Source organism: Populus nigra, chromosome 4 (assembly GCF_951802175.1).
Source record: "Populus nigra chromosome 4, ddPopNigr1.1, whole genome shotgun sequence".
NCBI classification, from domain to species: Eukaryota; Viridiplantae; Streptophyta; class Magnoliopsida; order Malpighiales; family Salicaceae; genus Populus; species Populus nigra.
This window is the reverse complement of record NC_084855.1, coordinates 7,058,941-7,078,550: the sequence shown is the minus strand read 5'-3', so window position 1 is coordinate 7,078,550 and position 19,610 is coordinate 7,058,941. Positions and strand designations below refer to the sequence as shown.

Here is a 19,610-nt window from a genome sequence, read left to right as displayed (position 1 = left end):
TCAAATCCACCTCACCCATTTCTTCGTTGGTATTTTCGTTTGATCTCTATTGGATGTTCTTATTTGCACTGACTTTTAATTGATATGAATCTTGGCTTTCATTCCTTTTCCCCTCTTACGAGGAAGATTTTCAATGTCCTTGACAATCTTCCCCAGGTATTTTTTTGGGAAGACCTCCCTGCGCGCTGCCCAGTTATAGGCTCACGAGACCACCTCGTCTACTTGAATAGAAGAATGTTTGGAATTTTAGTTGCGAGTGGTGTTTAAAGGATTTTAAGTTTAGAATTATATTAAAATCTTATTTTTTTATATTATTATTTTTAAAATAAATATTTTTGATATCATCACATTAAAATAAAATATCTGAAAATATAAAAAAATTAATTATTTTTTTAAATTCTTAAAAATTACAACTTCAACCGGTTCCATATACAGTCCCTGTCTTTATGGGACGAAATCCTTGGGTAAAAGGTACGCAGCTGGGAATGAAATGAATGGATTATAACTAACATCGTAGGGTGATTAAAAGATAAAACTGTAATTTTAGTGATTAATTATGATTACTGGCTGTAAAAAGGAAATTTAGACCAACAAATTGCTAAAGGTTTGCCCATAATCAGCATAACATGATTGCCAAGGGAGGAGCGGAAAATAGTTAAGAAACCGAGGCAACGTGTTCGGAGTTGTTAGTGATGATTATGGTGAATCTAATCGAGAATTTACGCTACTTTGAAAAGGAGGCACATATAAACTGCTCCTCGTGCACTGCCACTAGCTAGGTGAAATCTTAAGCTAGGTTTCACCAACGGAGAACTCTCAAGTTGTCGAAGACACTGACGGCAAAATAAACCGACACCATTCGCTCGACGCTTCTCTTCGTTGTGAGAATTTATCTTCTCCATTTCCAGCCAAAAGCAAAAGCAAATGCAATTCTTGCAAAACCTCTATATATGATTTCAAACTCAACCATAAAATCTAATTTTTTTTGTATTTTATGATTTTTTTAGTGAGTCCTACATCCAACCTCAACCTCCATCTCAAATACAAACACACACTTAGTTTTCTCATTTGAAACGCTTTATTCAACTCCTAGCATTTCTTAATTACTTCTTCGCCCCTGAGTAAAATTAAGAATGATGTTTTTGTCCTTTTTATTATCTTGATAAGTAACAAGGGTATGCTTGTTTTTACGGTAAAAATTATATTTTAATTTATTTTTAAATCATTTTAATATTAAAATAAATTTTAAAAAATAAAAAATTATTTTAATACATTTCTAAATAAAAATATTTTAAAAATTAATTACTATCACAGTATTAAAACATGAAATTTTGTATATAAAGAGTGAAGTTGGACATATAGAGCTCAAGTTCCTGATTATGAATTGGCTCTGCTTGTTGTTGGCCTGTATAATTTCTAATCTCTGCTCCTGAGGAAACACAAATATCCAATACTTCATATTTACCAATCTAACCAACCTAATTATTTTAATATTCACTATTGGAAGATACTGCATATATAGAAATAATTAAAATACAAAAATATTACGAAGTAAATAAACGTCAATCTCAGTCATAAATCAAGGCGGGGAAAATAGATAAAAAAAAAAAGCTCCTTTCTTTTCATTTCTTTTTTAAACTGCTGGCAAATGGAAACACACTGAAAACAACTATCTCTAGCCATTTCTTTTTTCTTTTCTTTATCCTCCCTAGAAATTTATGATTGACATTTAAAATTTCAGTTCAATCCTTTTAATTAAGAATATTTAAGTATTGATCTCTAAAAATTCATGTTTTTCTTCTCTTATACATATGCTTTCAATCAAATTTCCTCAAACATAGTTTTATAATCTAACACAAGTTCATATAGTTTTTTTAACTTATTTTTTTCCGAGCTCATTACTCGATATTAATATTTTTTTAAATAGACTTTATGGGTTTATTTGTTTTTTTTATACGGTTATCTTGATCTCATGATCGATTTATAGATTTGATAGGTTAACCCGAGTGACTCGCATCTTTTTTTAGATTTTAATTATTGTTTTTTTTATATTTTTGGTGATTGTTTCTTTTATTTCATCTTTTAATATTTAAAATTTTAAAAATTAACATTCGTGATTTTTTCATATTTGGTGCTTCCAATCAAATGATCCAGAACATGAGTTTTATAAGCTAACAATGGTTGATATAAATTTTTTTATAGACTTTTTTTTCATCATAATTCAACTTTAGTTTTAAAAAATTAGATTTCATATTTTCTTTGTTTTCTTTTTTGTTAGCTTATCTTGATTTCATAATTTAACTCATGGGTTTCGCAAATTCATCAATGCGGGTTGAAAGTTTTTTTTACTTACAATTGCTTTTTGTTTTTTATTATTTTATATATTTTCTTTTTAATTTCATTCCTCACCATTTGATTAGTTAAAAATTAAACTTTAATTTTTTTTTAAAATTGCTGCTTCTAGTTAAATAACTCGGATTGACATCGTTTTTTATTTTTGTTTATTTTCTTTTTTGTTTTATAAAAGAACATCTACATAATACGCTTTTACACAAGTCTTTTTGTACATGCACAATTGTACGCATGAGTACATGCAAATGCATGCGTGTTGTGCTACTGGTGCTTATACATGGTACATGTAAAAGATGGGATGGCTAGAATATCAGAAAAAACATGGTGATACAAATCCAAACCTCTCATCAGACAGTATAATTAACTAGGAAATATCATGCATAATAGGACCTTCAAAAAGAAGCTCGGGCCAAGAAGTTACTCCACCATAGCTAGAAGAAATGCTGCTAGCATCACCTGGATTGCTTCTGGAAGTCTCGGTAGCAGCTTGAGGAGCAAGCGTAGGAGAAGGAAGCACCCATGAAGAATCAGATGGGTTTCTATCTCCCTGGCTGAGAATTGTAGTTAAAAATGGAGCTTGACCCATCTCAGTATTCAAAGATGGTTGATAACTGAAAGGGACTTGTGGGGCAGACAATAAACTTGGATGGTGGAGTAGTTGAGAGGTAGCATTTCCAAAGTGATATGAGCCTTGATTCTCAAATTCTGATGAATTTAGTACTGTGTTTTCTTTTATGGGTGGAATTGAATTCAACAGATTGAGAACTTCCAGGTCTGTAATGCCGTTTTGGTCATAAGAGTTGGCGGAGGGGATTAATGAAGCTGCTGACTGGAGAAGACACTGTAAATACTGAAGCTTAGCTAACTGTAGAGCTTCTGCTTGCAATCCTATGGCATGTTCATCTAATGGATGATGCTCCATTGGTTCTCTCAGGTTAGCGAGGGCCATGAGCTGAGGCAAGCTAGCAAAGAAGTCAGTTATTGGCTGGTGGGTCATTGGATCAAAACCCATTTGAATCAGCTTCTTCTTCAAATGGGTGTTCCAGAAATTCTTAATTTCATTGTCCGTCCGGCCTGGTAGATGGGTAGCAATAGCTGACCATCTGGTATGCAACAACAAATTAGTCATGCTAGTGTTTCTGATAATTAATCCAAGTAGTTAAAAGAGTTTAAAAAATATAGCTGTTAATTCAAAGCAGCAGAAGGTAATGCGTAGAATTACTTGTTTCCATGAATTGAATGAAGATGTAGAATCGTTTGCTCTTCATCTTGAGAAAATTTGCCTCTCTTTATATCAGGTCTCAAGTAATTTGTCCACCTTAACCTACAGCTCTTGCCACATCTATTAAGACCTGCAAAGAGAAAAACAACTGAACACCTATTTCTGTCTTTATTTTTTTTGTATGTGACAGAGAGGTATTATAATTCGGACCTGCAAGCTTTGGGAGAGCTCTCCAGCTTCCCTGACCATGTTTTTTGATGTGACCAACAAGCTTTTCGTCTTCTTCAGGAGTCCATGGTCCTTTTTTGAGGCCATTCTCATTGCAACAGGGAGACCTCCCCATCTTCTTATTGAACTTCTCTTTTCTCTACTTTGGTTGCTTCTCTCTACTCTCACCAAAACCAAGGCTTGCTATATATACACAATCTTTGCTCTTGCTTCTTGTCATTAACAATTCAAATAAAAACTTTTTCTTAGGTTGACTGAGAGTGAGACACATACCACATCTGGACACATAATTGAATGCCCCCGTTGAACCAATGGGACACCAGCATTATACATCGATGGTAAATCCTAATTTGCCTTTTTTTTTTAACAATCAGAGCGTTATCGTGTAGAATCCTGGCTTACTTACTACTAAATTCGGACCCTCAATTTTACTACTAATAAAGATCTCTGCGTTATCGGAAAAAAAAGAAAAAAAAAAGAGAAACTTTTCCGGTCAATTTTCGTGCATCAAAATTCTTCCCTATATATATATAACCGCTTTTGAAATTCAAACCCTCAGTGATAATGGGAAAACCATCCACATCAGAATCATTGCTGAGTAAATACAAAATGTTGTGCAGCACAAGCTTCATGTGATCCATGGAGGAATCTGTTATTAGATTGCAGCAGTAGAAGCAGATCAAAATGTCGCATGCCTACAAAATGTCTTTCATGCAAGTAGTCAAAACACTTTCTTTTGATAGATCATCCGTTCAATGGCATACGAAACCCCTGATATGCAGAATTCCTGCACAAAAATATTCTTCAAAGATTTGGTGATCAAATTTCCTCAATTTCCATTTAAGAAATGCAAATAGCAAGACTAGAATCCTCTTCAAGTATTTTAAATGTTTTATAATCATGTAACAGTTCTTGGTACTGGCTATTTCTCAACTGGTACAACCAAATATCAACAAGATCATGAAATTCATGCAAAGTGCAGCATGTATGTAAGGCAAGGTGAATTCAGCACTTCAGCTCAAACTGTTTTTTTTTAAATGCCGCAAACATTTGATTCGTACTCTTCAATTGTTTACCATACACTTACGCTTCTTATGTTGGTTCAACTTGCTAACAATGACATCACACAAACAACTCAGGGTTGGTGTGTGTCGGATAGAGTGAGAAGCCAGGGAGGGAATTGAGGAAAAAGATTACTAGTAAATTCAAGGTTGATTAACTTGATTACTTATCTACTTCTAGCAAGCAAAGAATGGCAATGAAGATGACAGAACACATAAAAAACACGAGGTGCTTGCATGCCATGAGGGGAAAAACACAACCCCTGATTCTTTTATCTGTCTGAAATATAAAGAACACAAACTCTCTTGGAAGGCAAAAATAAACATCTCAGACCCAGCAACAACCAATCTCCTGTGTTTTGATCCCACCTCACCCTCCAATACATACGTACACACACCCACAAATTTCTTAATCTGATTTCAAGTTCTATCAAGAGCATTATTTTAATACAAATGAGGGCCTGCATCTGCTGTCAGATCACCACCATTCAAGTTTTCTGCTAGAACATCATCGATGCAAGCAAAGATCAGATTATACTATCCCCAGAATAAAAACATCCATGGTTCTCTCAGGCACGTAGACTTTGTATCATTGTATGTGCGTTCAGATACGCAGGGTACTGCATAAGGGCTTTAAGAAAGCAAAGTAAAACATGATCTGGTTGATAGCTCAATGAGATCTCAATTTCGAAATAATATTTTTCTACTGCCACGAAACCAATATCTGCCTTCAATCCTGAACATGGACACTGTTGTTGTTTCTCAAACATTCAAATCAATATAAATCCTTTTGTACGGGAGCATCTTAGATTTATTAAAACTCAAATTTCTTCTATTCATTGGAATCATTAAGCTACGGAACATTAGATTCTTATGTTAGTGGCTATATAATTGACCAAACCTTCAGTACCTTATAATATTTCCATAAAGAACGAGCAAATTGCTCGTAACAAACTTATAAAACACCCCCATATGTTTATCAAATTTAAGAAACTTGACACTAATGTTAGCAAACAAACCGCTCATAATTACATTCCAATTATTGAAAGCCATACGCATATAAACTAAGAATAGCGCTAGCAATCATGATTGCTTAAGCAAAAATTACACCTACATTTGCAGGAAACCTGCATAGTTGACTATCAATTATAGGGATAGATAATGTGACTACTGCGCTGCTGCTTCGACAAATTTTCCCCCTACTTTATTTGAAAAAAGAAACAAAGTTCAGCCATTCCCCAGAAAATTCACTATGAATTTTTGACCACTTACCTGGGCCCAAAAGATGTATACCAGCTTACCAGGCCACAATATTGACTCCATATATATTAATATTTGCCATGCAAAGGTGACTTAAATTAAAAACAGCTCATATAAGCAAAAAACAATTAGAAATTTAGAACAGCTAGTGCTGGTTAATTGCATAGCAATCTACAACAATTGGGATGGCATTGGGCCTCGCTTATGGTCACCTAACCAAGAGTGGGTTTGGCAGGCTGTGCTGCTTTACAAGTGGAAAGTGGGTGCAAGGATATATCTCTCATTTTTAATCCAACCGAGCCCAAGTCCAAAAACTTATTTATTTTCTGGTAGTTATTTTTTTAATTATTTTTTAAAAAATATTTTTTAAATTTATTTTTTATATCATCATATAAAAAAATAATTTTAAATAAAAAAATAGTTTTTAAAATTCCCAAAAGCATTAGGAACGGAGAAAACACAAGAAAATACAAGGTAAAAAAGAAAGTGTCTCAGGCATGCATCGAATTTCATTTTATTTCCATATTAAAAAGAAAATACATAAAGTCAAAGAAAATATCAGTCCGAGAATTCAAAAGAAGAGAGATTGAAAGGAGGGAGCTGATCGACCACAAGGAAATTCGATAATTTGGATTAGACTGTCACAAGTTTAATTTGGGAAGAGAATTCGAGCCACAGATAGAGAAGGAGAAGAAAATCGATTTGGGGAAATTAAGATGATAGTTAGAGACAGATGTAAAGAATTTAAACGCATAATGTAAAGTGATGCATATCGTTTTAATTAAATTACCAAATAGTGCCACGTATGGTCTGTAACAGAAAAATAATGACAAAAATGATGGATTACCATAATTTGTCACAAGTCTTTTTTCTTTCTTTCTCTTGATTCACATTTCTTCTTCCCACAAGCTCTTTTCAATTTTTTGGAATGCTAGAGTGTTTTTTGTATTTGCATTTAAAAAGTATTTTTATTTTTTTATTTTTTTACTTTAAATTATTTTTTTATGATTTTAGATTATATTTTGATTTATTAATATTAAAAATAAATTTTAAAAAATAAAAAATATTATTTTAATGTGTTTCCTAGTAAAAAAAAAATTAAAAAACAGCTATTACTTCAATTTCAAACACTGACTTAGCATCTCATCTTCCTCCTCGTTCTCATCCAATTCCACAAAATTCTATCATCATTTTTCGAGTTCATCCAGATTGGTATACCCTTTCAATCCAACTTGGATCAAAGACCGCATGCTATTTGTTGGGATGACCCTGAAACGTTAATTAAAAATAGAAAAAGAAAAGGATAAAACCAGAGCATAAATTAATGAATCATGTTCTTTTGTAATTCAAGTCACATGAAATTGAACACAAAGTATGCGAGTAAGGCAAACGTTAAGGTTAAAAGAATTACTGCTAATTAGCAGTTTTGAACCTGCATTTGCTCTTTGCCGCCTTGTCTATTTCCTTGTTTCAAATGCAAAACAAATCAGTGATAAGCGCTGCTGCTTAATTGTTTCAAAACTATATTTTTGGCATTTGGGAAAATGGTTGCTCCGACGTCGTTATAAGCCCCGCAGATCGCAATGCTTGGATCGGGTTCCACTCCAGTCCGCTTCCGAACCCCAACCGGATAAGATCCAGTAATGCAAGATTGAATTAGCCCACGGTTATAAGGCTCAAGCTAAGCTTGTTTTCACATTTCAATTTTCTTTTGCAAAACATTTTAATTGTTTTCTATTTTTTTACTTTAAATTATTATTTTTATATATTTTTAGATTTTTTTGATATATTAATATTAAAAATAAATTTAAAAAAATAAAAAATTATTTTAATATATTTTTTTAAGAATATTTTAAAAAACAATCGTTATCACAATATCAAATAAGTTTTGAATATTTTTAAAATATATTTTTTTTTAAAATAATTTTTTTATATTTTTAAATATTTTAATGCACTGATGTAAAAATTAAATTTTAAAATATAAAAAAGATATATTATTTTAATATAATTTTTAAAAAATACTTCTACAGTAATATCAAAGGAGCTCAAGCACATGTTCAACTGCCCACATTAAATGAATTTCCATTGGAGTTAACGTGGCATTTATAACGCAACAAACTTCTTCAAGTTATCCACCATAAAAAAAAAACCAGCACTCTTCAAGTTTTTCCTGAATCTAAATTCAGTATGTTGTAGCCATTATTATTACTTTCTCTCTATCTTATTCTCCATGGCTAATGACGCAGCTCTAAGGACCTCATTGGTGTGGTTGGCTGTGGTTATGGTGGTAGTAGGGATTTGGACACTTTCTTTCAAGAAAGTGATTGTAACTTATGTATTGGGTGTGCTCGGGATTGCTGGAGTGCTTTTACCTGATCGGGATTATTTTGATCGAGATTACTCCAGGTGGTTTTCTCTTGTTAGTGAACAAGATAAGCTGGCTCTTGCTCAAAGATCTGGCTTCAGGTTGGTTAGTTAATTTCTTGCTTAATTTCCTAGCTGATTTATTAATTAGTTCTTTTAACTTCTTCAAGGTCAAATTATTGTTGTGTTTGGATTTTTTAGTGTTGAAAAAGTTGTTACTAATTAGCGTCCCTGAATGTTGGTAGTAATTAAAAAAGACATTTATGCATGTTTTTATCTTCCTGTCTATGAATCCAAATCTTAGTAACTTGAATATGGTTGAACAATCCATGTATCATGATGGCTTGGACACTGGCTACAAAGATGACGTTAGGGCTTGCATAATACACCGGCTCGGGATAAGGCGTTGTTGCATAGTTTAAAAAATGACAACAAAAAAAAAGAAGAGTTTTTGTTGAATGATATTCGTAATGGGATTTGATTTCTGTGCAGGCTTTGGATTTCTCCTCTCAGATTGGTTGTTTACACCGCCGTTTATGGTTATGCTCTGTACAGGTGGTGGTTGTTCATATCAGAGGTGAAGGGCTTTGGATAAGCTCACACAAGGGGTTTGAGGGCTAGTTTCAAATGAAAATTTGTACACACGAGAATTTTGTGTTTTGCAGAATCTACAAATGATCATGTGTTTTTGGCTGCTGAAGTTTATCAATGATCATATGTAATTCAGGAATTCATTCCTCTATTGCAGATTATTTGTCACTATGGAATTTGTTAGTGAGCATATGTCGGTGACCAAAGTAATGCAGCTATCTTGACCAAGGCCCTGAAACCTTCGTTGTAACTTCAGTCGTAACTGTAATAGAAGGAGAGCTTTGGGGCCTGTAAATGAGCTCATGTAGCAGGCAGATTTCCATAGAATCCTCTGTAGAATATATGACGTTTATTCTCACAAAATGGAATGTGCTCCAACAGGAAATGAATTCTATAACCAAGGTTATAGAAGCATTTTCGGAATATTGGTAGGGTTTATATATATATATATATATATATATATATATATATATATATATTATCATGATCAATTTTTTTTTTGTTAATTTAGTTTATTTATCGTGTTTGTCTGTTTTTTTATTATATGATTAAATGAAACAAATTTATCGTATCTATTAACTAAATATCTAAAATGCATGGTCATTTTACTGTAGTAGCCACCACTATTCACCCACACAATTTTTGCAATTTTATTTTAGTACTCAAAGTTTTATTTTGTGCGATTTGATCCTAATTAAAAATCAATTATTTTTAATTTCTTAGTTAATGATGAAATTAAAAGAAGGAGGATTGGAATAAAAAAGGATTGTTGTTTATTGTGAATTAACAAAATTATTTTGTTAGAGTTGGTGTTGATTTAAGTTAAATTATGGATTATACCGAATTACATATAAAATAAAAAAACTAGTTATGAAATATATGAATTTGATTGATAATTTTGTTATGATAGTGAAATTTGATGAATTTAGGTGTTCGTTGATTAATTTAATGAATTTAGGTTTTAGCCAATTATGTTATCATTATAGTTTTGTTGATAAATTATGCACTTTGATTAACCCCTAGATATTAATAAATTAGAATTGTGTTTTGTTTGATAGAATGTCTGGTAATTTAGGAATATTATGCTTTTATAGTGGTATCATTATCAATACTGACAATAGTATCACTTATAATGGAGGAAGCCATGAGTTCCTAACTGTTACATTAGATATGTCACTTCACGAGTTATCTAAAATGTTATGTGATCGACTTGGCTGAAATATATTTGAAATATAAGTTAAAACTACTAAGGAATGTTCCAAACCAGGGTCAATCAAGCTCGTTATGTCGGTGTACCAATTTGTAATGATGAAAGTGTGAATTTAATGTTTAGGTTTGCAATGATTAATAAAATTAATATGCTGGAGCTTTACTTGAATTGTAGATCTAGGCAAGAAAACTCTTCTATTATGAAGTTGACCCGGGTTCCACGTAACTCTTAGATAACCACAAAGGTATCACGAGCAGCTAATCTATCTAGATTAGATGGTAACGCAAGTATACAAATATTAAAGCAGGAAATTGTTAATATAGAATCTTAGTTAGGTACGACATCTGTTTTATATTGTTACAGAGAATTCAAACCAAGTGATGATGAAGATGATCATCATATTGATAGTGTTGATATTGAGAAGGAATATAGAGAGAATAGGGAAGAACAGGGTGTTGTTAGTTGAGCCTATTAATTAATACATAACTTCTTTTATAAAGAATCAGTATCATATAAAAAATTCATTATAGTACAAGGTCCATCGTTCAACTAAAATTTATGTTTAGTTGTAATGTGTTCAGAAATTAGTTTATAGATGGTAGTTGCATGAGGGATATTATCAAAGGTCTAATTTATGAGAAATTCCAAAATTGAAAAAGTTACACATGTAAAAACCCTTTTATTTTGCAATGTTATTGTCAAATTAACTTAGATCTCATTGCTAAGGTAATGTTGACAATTATGAAAAGAGATATAAGTATGAGTGTTACAACAATTTAAGGTAATGTAGAGAAGGATTATGAGTATAAAGTCTTTTATTGGAAGCCATGGATGGCTAAACAAAAAATTTCACAGCGGTTAACGGTTACACACGAAAAGTCATTTCAAAACCTACCTATAATGTTGATGGCCATCAAAAATTTAAATCCAAGAGCAATTGTCACTTGAGATTATAAAATGGTTGATAACATTAAGGCAACATTTGGAGAGCATTTTAGGCACTCAATGCTTCAATTGATGGATTTCAATATTGTCATCCTCTAATTAGTATTGGAGGTACTCACCTTTATTGTAAGTACAAGACAAAGTTGTTGGTTGCAGTTGCTTATAATGTGAATAATAAAGTTTATCTGTTATATTTTGCTATTGTCAAAAAAGAGATGAACAATAATTGAAGTTGAATTTTAGATTTGTTTTGTCGATATATGACTGATGGTAGCATTGTATTATGTATTTTATTAGATAGACATATGACAATTAACATATTATATATGTTTAGAGGTCTTATTTTCAATGGTATCGCTGGCAATACAATATTGTTGTTCTTTCTGATACTGCTTGAGGATTTTTGGGTCATTTCTAATTACAGATGGAGGGTTATACTTGCATATCTATACTGGAAACTATGTAAAGCATGTATAGAAAAAAAAAAGGACAAATTTTTGGGTGTTTACTATTTCTTCAAGTATGATTATTTTAAATTATTTGATTGTTAAAATTAATGGCATTTTAAATACTAACTTATAATTGTCAATGTTGATTAATATAGATTTGGTGATTATTAGATATAATTACATATTATTATATATTATAAAAAAATATAAATAAATGTATATTTATTTAATTTTAATAAAATGTTATGTTATGTTAATCATTAGTCTAGTCTTGTTATTTATGATTGAAAATGTCATGTACTCCTTATACAAATTGTATTTTTATACTAGAAAATTGGTTATAATTGTTAATGTTGATTAATATAGATCTTATTATGGTTTTTATGGACAAGAAGTTAATGATAGAAAAAACTTTTCTTAAGTGAGCCTGTTAGTTAAATAATGGATAATATTTATAAATCAAGTATCCCAATTAATATTTGTGATTCTCAAGTTATAGATAAAAAAAATATATATAATTATTGAGTTACAAATCTTGTATTGCTGAATCAAGTTAGTTTCCTAAATATTTTTTTGTTTGCACTATTTTACCCAAAAAATAATTATTGTGCTAAGTTTTTTTTTTTTTTGAAAAAAAACCCCACACTGCTTGACTGCGTGGAGACATAATTACACGTATGCAAACAAAACTTGCCTACGGCCCAATAACCAGGCATTTAGATCACCCTAGCTAGTCCTCAACTTAGCGAGGCCGTTTTCGCTTTGGGAAAAGAAAAGGAAGAATCTCTTTCCTTCTTCCAACAACACAACAGACCCAATTTTCTCCCTCTGCTCTGTTGCTGGCTTGCTGCTATTGTTGAGACTTGAGAGGCAGGGAGATATCAGACATGAGGCTATTTACTCACAACATGCTATCCTCCAATATCAAGGGAGTTGCGAACGGCTTCCCTCTAAGAATCGAGGTAGATCAAGTGGTCGAAAAGCAAGTGGACTTCAATCCCGATTTCCTCAGAAACATGTTCCCAAAGCTCGAGTGGAAAGCCCTTGTCGATGCCGCACGAACCATGGGCTACACCGAGCTTCCTGAGGAGGCCGATTCGTCGATGCTGGAGTCTGAGGAATTTTTAAGGAAGTTGCACCACGCGCTTTTGGAGCTTCACCTCGAAGAAGGGGCTTTGGTTTGTCCTGAGACTGGGAGAAAGTTTCCGGTCAATAAAGGGATTCCTAATATGCTTCTTCACGAAGATGAGGTTTGAGATGCCTGTTTGTTTTCTCAGATTAGGGTTTTCGTTTGGAGGATTTGGGGTTTTTCTTTTTTGAGTGTTTTGAGTTAGTGAAATGTGTGGAAAGAAAAAAAATAAAATAAAAGGCTTTTGCTTTAATGATTATTGTCTGTGTATTATCATCAATATGATATAAATTGAATCCGAGAGATGAATTTCTGTTCGTCACTGTCATGGAACCAAATGTCTTAAAACAAAAAAGAGCCTAAACGTAATGATTTGCATTAAGCAGTATTAAAATGCTATCATTAATTGTTCACATGACATTCTAGTCTTTTACACTGGAAACAGTTCAGCGACTGCCTGGATTGCTGAGTTAACAAACATCTATGCATATTACAAGGGGGGAAATTACACCGAACCCGAGAATTTATGAATCAAGAAATACAGTACTCTGTTTAGAAGCGCATGCCCATATGTGAAACTCTGCCCGCTCCTTTTTTCAAGAAATTACGTGGTGCAAATAATTGCTCTGCGCTTCTGTGAGGCGAGTTCAATTGTAAAAATTCTTCTATCTAATAAAGAAGGAGAGGTCTGTCAGCTTGCTTTCAACCCATCCTTGCGGGGTGATGTGTCACCAGGGGGGCGAGGCACGCCAAATACCCAATCAAGAACATTAAGGTACTTGGACCGGAACACTTCCCTTTCTTGCTCATAGCAATGCATTATTATAGCTGTTGAGATGCTGAAAATCACCACATCAGCTCTCTTCAAATTCATAGACTCTGGCAAATATCCTGCATCTCGCGTGCAGATAAAGAAGCTTTCAACTGCCCTTGCGAAACAGTAAAGAGATATTTCAATCCGCCTGCTTTTCTTTTCAATAGCTAGGGCCAGGCCAGTTGGCAACTGTGCAGGATCACAAGCGAGATTTCAGAACAAAAGAAAACGTCTGTAAATCTCCCTAATTAATTAAATATTTCGAGAAGTCCTGTACCGTCCCTATTGCCACCATCGGAATGTTACACCACCTGAAAATTCTAAAGAGCAGACACGTCCACATCCTGATGACCACAAAAAGAAAAATAGTTACAAAAGCTGGTTTTTCCCGACAAATTTCAGTCAAAACAGGTTACTGGGATAAACGTCATTGAACACCAACAATAGCACCCCGGCAATGTTAATATCAAATCTGGATCCCCCCCCTTCTAGACTTCATTTTGTTTCTTGCATGATGCACAAACATGTATAATATTTGTTCTCATGTCTCCCCGTGCTGTCAGAATGCGTGCTAGAATAATAGCAGTAACATTCAAATAAAGTTCAGATCACGAAACAAAAGCTTAAACTGTGTCACAAAGGCGCCAAAAAGTCAGCTCAAGGCAGCTTGGTTGCATGGTCTAATTTTCAATCATGCATGCTACCTACACCTTATATATATCGCTATACTGCCATCTACACCTCTAAAAGTCCAACCATTGGTACTTTCATTGGAGGTGTGGCAGCCACCACGCTACCAAACAATCACTAAATGGCCAAGTGCCCAAGTGATTTTAACGCAGCATGACCTGCAAGTTACTTGATAGGCAAATAATAACTGAAGGTGCGCTGTTTTCTTAAAGCTAAAATAGAACGCCATACCCGAAAAAATAAAAAAGACAACAAGATCGACAATATACCACAGCAATGTATAATACAATAGAGGAATGAATACTAACCAGGCAGATGAACAATACACAGATAGAAACAAGCTTGATCTTGCAGTACCAAGAAGACCCTTCCCAAATATGTTGCAAGGCCTGCACAAGGACAAAGAGAAACATGTGAAATAACAGTCTAGCCCCGTGAGCCTCTCCAAACGTTCGTGAATCGGCCTATTTGTTGTTGTTGTTGCGGGTGCACGGTGGGTACAAGGAAAACCCCCATGTGGTGAGCAATGCAAAATTAATACTGTTAAAATTCCACTGTTTATTTCAATAGGAGCTCATACCATGAAAAGATCAGGAAGGTGCACCTGTTGTTTGAAAACAGACCAAATGTGTTTTGACGCAGCCAGGCAGGTTCCAGTATGGATTTGCTGGTAATGATGGAACATGCACATTTGTTTGTGCAGAGTTGTGGGAGGTCAAATGGGGACTTGCAAATGAATGGCCAATGGGGTACCGTGATCTCACGTTAGAGCCTAAAGGTGGACTCAAAGTCATTGATTGACTTGATCAAGAAGGAAAGGAATGAGGTACATATCAACAGCAATCTCATCCATCAAATTCGAGCACTAATTAACAAAGAGCAATCGTGCTGATAGGCTTGTCAATCATGGTAATGTGAACACTCAAAAGGTTAGTCCAGTTTCACAATCCTCCTAGTGACCTTTGCAGCTTTCTTCCTGCAGCTGTGTGTGTCTTAGCTACAAGCAGGTTTTTATGTCTTGGTCTTTGTTTTGAGCCGTTAGGCACCTTTTGCAATCCAAGAGAGAGAGAAGGGAGACAGAGAGACAGAGAGAGAGATTGACAAGAAAAGGATGACTAAGAAAGAAATCAAAATACTAGGTGGTCACATCGACCATATAGATATTCAAGGCTAAGGAATCATAGCTGAAGAGGTGACTAAGGCAGAAAAAGTAAATGGTAAGAAATATATCATTGCTCAAATTCTCTTATTTTGATGTTTCCAAGCAGGCTGGATACAAATCACAGTTAATATTTGTTGTTGAACTGGCAATCATTTAAGAGCACTGTAAGAATCTATACATAACAATTCCACTTGCCTATTTATGAAACCAGCCTAGGAACTTTAGTACCCACCGTGTGGACTGAGTTAAACAGTAAAATTCAGACATCCATTAGCAGAACATGTGGTGACAGTCCAAGAGTAACTTAAATGCCACGTCCAGTTCTCTAACTAGAAGCTTTGAATAGTAACCACCATAATAAATAAAATTAACTACTACTGGTATTAATTAATTCAGCCACGCAATAATGAGTCATAACACATCTTCATGTCGGTACCCTCTCTTACATAAACATGGGACCCACTATCAAAATTATTCATAGATCCCACCTTTATGTAAGAGGAAGGAGTACAACTCCCGGTATACTGAACAATTCCTTTCATGACCAACATGCAATACTTGACTACTCATTACCTTTTCAGGAGGCCTTGACGATGAACTATAAGTGCAGGGATCAAATATACAGGAAGATAAACTGGTAAAGCTCTTTTATATGCTTGAAGAAAAAAAGAAACAACATGCGCACTGCACGACTGATTTCCATGTATAATCTGCACAAATTTCAAAGATCAAGCACAGTCCACCAAAGTACATAATAATGTAGTGTGCAAAATATTAATGACGTGAATAGAAAATGATAGGGTCATATACAAAAAGCAACTAAATAGCAAACCGTGATTTTTTTAGCATCAAATTTCTTTGCAAATACCATCAATGATGATAACATACCGTGCAGGGGATTTTCATTTCTGGGTCTAGCTTAATATCAACACCTGTGGAGTTGTAATATTTCTCTATAGCCTCCAAATTTGTGAAAGGCAAGCCGCTTGCAATATCTTTCACACCTTGCAAGATAGAAAGATCCTTTCCACCGTGTTTATTGAGAAAGGACTTGTATGATGGAGCCAAACTATCTTGCTTCAATATATAAGCAGACCTGGAAAATGGATAATTTTACTTAAACTATCTTCACACCTTGCAAAATAGAAAAGTTGTTGAAGCATAATTGCACAAGTAAAAGTTTGGCTATCATACTAATGCATATTAATATTAACCATCTGGTGATGACTTCGCCAAAAACAGTGATAGCTATAGAAAAAAATTATTCATTCTCGTAGTGTTAATCTTTCATAATGCATTATCGAGGTTGGATGCCAGAATCTAGAATTCCACAATGCAAAGAACAAAAGCAACAAGTTATGAGTAATTCCAAAACCATGAGCTGCAATATTCAAACTAGTAACTAGCTTCAGAAGAGAGGGATAACATACAAAACTTGAGAAGACGAGAGACACATGAGGAAAACGTCTCCATGCTTCCAAGTAAGAGGTTTACAAATTTTCCCAAATCGTTTGCTCTTAATCCCACACCGTGACGCTAACACTGCAGCACGCATAAGTATGTATATGGCCAAGCTTGTGTGCTGTGTGTTTGGCCCTGTAAGAAGCATAGATGGCCCAGCGATTAATCCTGCTAATAAAGACCTCCATTTCGCCGTCCTAAAATTACAATCATACTTTTACCAATCAATTTCCAAATTCACAACGTTCAATAATCACCAGTTTATTGAAAGAAACTTTCAAACTTCTTAAATTGGAGAATGTAGAATATACCTCCAGTGGCCTCCTAAATATGCAATAATTTCATCAACAGACACAAATGTACCAGCAAAAGTACCAAGGAAAAGCCCGTATCTTAGCGTTTCCTTAATAGCTAAATCAATAGCTTTCCTGTTGGAAAACACCTCGACTTTCCTAAACAAATCCAAAAGCCAAAAAAAAAAAATTAATAACAAATCCTAGATGAGAATCTAACAATATAAAATAAATAATAAAGGGCATGGCTAGCTAAACATGGAAATTAATTCACCTCGTGGAGGATAATCTGGTGCGCCGCAACCTTGCGAGAATTGAAAACAAGGCGAGTCCTCCTTTAATACCGGCTCCAATTGAGAAACCTTTTGCTGACGCAGTAACAACTCGCGCTAGTTTCTCCGAGTCCTGAAACGGATTTAAGGCAATTCCTGGTAAATAAGAAGAAGAGCAGAAAGGAGGCTCCGATTTCAAGCAATGTGTTTTTATATAGCCGCCATGGAAGCCACCATTTTCGTCGGAGCAGATTTTAACTTCGGTGGCTCCGTCGCCTGATGGCGACATGGATAATTTTAGGGTTTGATACAAGGAAAGATACTTTATTGGTGGAAGCGAGGAAGCTTGGAGTTGGGGGGAATCGTTTTTGAAAGAGAGAATAAAAGCTGCACAGAGTTCTTCGGAATTATCGATGGGTTAGAGCATCGGTTACATTCCACGTGTGGGGTGGTATTTGTTGAGTCCTGTACTTTTCTTTTCTTTGCAGAACGGAATGTATACATCATGCGGCTGCTACGCGTCCAACTTATTCAGATATAAATTGTGGACATGAGTAATTATTTACTTATTTATATAATATTTTGATTACAGTGGATTATATTTTATTATTATTATATGAAATCAATGGAAAATGGCTTTAAAGTTATGTTTGTTCAGAGTAGTTTCAGAAAACTGTTTTTTTTAATTTTTTATGTTTATTTATTATTAAAGAAGTTGATTAGTAAAAAAATATTTTTCAGTAAAAAAATATTTTTCAATCAAATAAAAATTTAATTTGATTTCTAGAACAGTATTTTTTTTATTTTAAGTGAAAAATATTTTTCAGAAGTTGTGAAAAATTTAGAAATGTCATTTTATTTATTGATTATATCAAATTTGGTCCTCGAACTTTTCATTGTTATATATATTTTGTTTTGAATATTTTTTTTTCAATTTCATCCATTCAAATTTAATTTTTATATTAATTTTGATCCTTATTTTTATAATTTTTATTTTCTTTTCCCTTATTATTTTTTAATTGAAATTTTTTATCTATCAAACTTGGTCCTCATTCTTTTGATTGTTACTTATTTTATTTAAAATAATTTATGAAATTTTAATTATTATTATTATTTTAATTTTTTCATCTTTCAATTTTTTTTATTTTTTAGATTTGATTTTTATTATTTTTATTTTTATTATTTTTATTATTATTAATTTTATTTGAGATAATTTATGAAATTATATTTTTTTTAATTTCATTCCCAGTCAACTTTTTTAATTTGTAAGATTTGTTTCTTATTATTTTAATAAACTTGAAAAAAATAAAATATTAATAAGTTATTTTTCAACTCATTTTTCATTATATAACCGAACACTAGAAAATATTTTCCAACTTATTTTCCATTACACCGTCAAACATCGAAAAATAATTCACTTTTCCAGAATTTACTTTCCAAAAAAAAATTACTTTCTAGCAAACAAACGGGGCCTTAAAAGTGTTAATATCAAACGTGTTATTACCTTAATTCTTTAGACACTGGACATGAATATGCTTTTATAACTAAAACCATATTAATGAACATTCAAAGTTATAAATTAGTATTTAAAATATCATTAATTATGGTAATCAAACAATTATATATATATATATATATATATATATATATATATATATATATATATAAAGAAATAGAAAATACCTTGCAATTTATCTTCTTTTCTTATACATGCTTTGCATAGTTGATGACATAGTTATCTAAACATGGCTCCTCCAATTGTAATTCAGAATCGCCTAAAAATCATCTAATAGCATACATAATCAATTGATTTGTTGTCGCATCTACTGGGAGCATTAAAATTAGTGTTCATCCATATCAACTTGATATGATTGCCCCTGCAAGCTTTGGCTGGAGGCACTTATCCTTATAGATGATCACGTAATAAATCTCTATCAATTGAGCTTCTATTATTGGTTACAGGTGACTCATCTATCGAAAGACCAATCAATATTGCCCATAATAGAGGTCTAGTCTACAAATAAGGCCTCATTTTATTTTTCCTAATACTAGAGGATAGACACCTATTTTTATAGTAAAAAAAAGACACGAATGACCCATCATCTAT

At 33.2% G+C, this 19,610-nt stretch overlaps 4 protein-coding genes across 5 annotated transcripts; 2 read left to right on the top strand and 2 right to left on the bottom strand.

Moving 5' to 3' along the window:
- Window positions 1-2,341: 2,341 nt before the first annotated feature.
- LOC133690559 (transcription factor MYB93-like) lies at window positions 2,342-3,954 on the bottom strand. Its single transcript, XM_062110784.1, has 3 exons — window positions 3,785-3,954; window positions 3,575-3,704; window positions 2,342-3,455 (listed from the first exon to the last, which is right to left on the bottom strand). Exons 1-3 carry the CDS (start codon window positions 3,915-3,917, stop codon window positions 2,717-2,719), a joined length of 1,002 nt encoding a protein of 333 aa, XP_061966768.1. The 5' UTR covers window positions 3,918-3,954; the 3' UTR covers window positions 2,342-2,716.
- A 4,289-nt stretch (window positions 3,955-8,243) lies between these two features.
- On the top strand, window positions 8,244-9,441 carry LOC133690477 (signal peptidase complex-like protein DTM1). Of its 2 annotated transcripts, none has more exons than XM_062110697.1 (2): window positions 8,244-8,589; window positions 9,043-9,441. In XM_062110697.1, the coding sequence occupies exons 1-2, from the start codon at window positions 8,354-8,356 to the stop codon at window positions 9,080-9,082; spliced, it is 276 nt and encodes a 91-aa protein (XP_061966681.1). In that variant the 5' UTR covers window positions 8,244-8,353; the 3' UTR covers window positions 9,083-9,441. The 2 variants fall into 2 exon arrangements, with proteins under 2 accessions (XP_061966681.1, XP_061966680.1); XM_062110696.1 differs by having other exon boundaries at window positions 8,246-8,589; window positions 8,980-9,441.
- A 2,950-nt stretch (window positions 9,442-12,391) lies between these two features.
- LOC133691901 (multifunctional methyltransferase subunit TRM112 homolog A-like) lies at window positions 12,392-13,070 on the top strand. The gene has a single exon (XM_062112521.1). The coding sequence runs from the start codon at window positions 12,570-12,572 to the stop codon at window positions 12,936-12,938; it is 369 nt and encodes a 122-aa protein (XP_061968505.1). The 5' UTR covers window positions 12,392-12,569; the 3' UTR covers window positions 12,939-13,070.
- A 96-nt stretch (window positions 13,071-13,166) lies between these two features.
- On the bottom strand, window positions 13,167-18,003 carry LOC133691900 (uncharacterized). The gene is made up of 8 exons (XM_062112520.1): window positions 17,506-18,003; window positions 17,250-17,390; window positions 16,908-17,135; window positions 16,366-16,573; window positions 16,051-16,187; window positions 14,624-14,704; window positions 13,903-13,969; window positions 13,167-13,814 (listed from the first exon to the last, which is right to left on the bottom strand). Exons 1-8 carry the CDS (start codon window positions 17,790-17,792, stop codon window positions 13,503-13,505), a joined length of 1,461 nt encoding a protein of 486 aa, XP_061968504.1. The 5' UTR covers window positions 17,793-18,003; the 3' UTR covers window positions 13,167-13,502.
- Window positions 18,004-19,610: the final 1,607 nt, after the last annotated feature.

Coding starts and splice junctions, on each gene's coding strand:
- LOC133691901 (XM_062112521.1), top strand. CDS start 12,570: ATGAGGCTATTTACTCACAACATGCTATCCTCCAATATCAAGGGAGTT.
- LOC133690559 (XM_062110784.1), bottom strand. CDS start 3,917: ATGGGGAGGTCTCCCTGTTGCAATGAGAATGGCCTCAAAAAAGGACCA. Junction 3,705..3,784: donor AGCTCTCCCAAAGCTTGCAG/GTCCGAATTATA, acceptor TTCTCTTTGCAG/GTCTTAATAGATGTGGCAAG. Junction 3,456..3,574: donor CATTCAATTCATGGAAACAA/GTAATTCTACGC, acceptor GTTGCATACCAG/ATGGTCAGCTATTGCTACCC.
- LOC133691900 (XM_062112520.1), bottom strand. CDS start 17,792: ATGTCGCCATCAGGCGACGGAGCCACCGAAGTTAAAATCTGCTCCGAC. Junction 16,574..16,907: donor CTCTCGTCTTCTCAAGTTTT/GTATGTTATCCC, acceptor TCCATTTTCCAG/GTCTGCTTATATATTGAAGC. Junction 16,188..16,365: donor AAATGAAAATCCCCTGCACG/GTATGTTATCAT, acceptor AAATTTGTGCAG/ATTATACATGGAAATCAGTC.
- LOC133690477 (XM_062110696.1), top strand. CDS start 8,354: ATGGCTAATGACGCAGCTCTAAGGACCTCATTGGTGTGGTTGGCTGTG. Junction 8,590..8,979: donor GCTCAAAGATCTGGCTTCAG/GTTGGTTAGTTA, acceptor ATTTCTGTGCAG/GCTTTGGATTTCTCCTCTCA.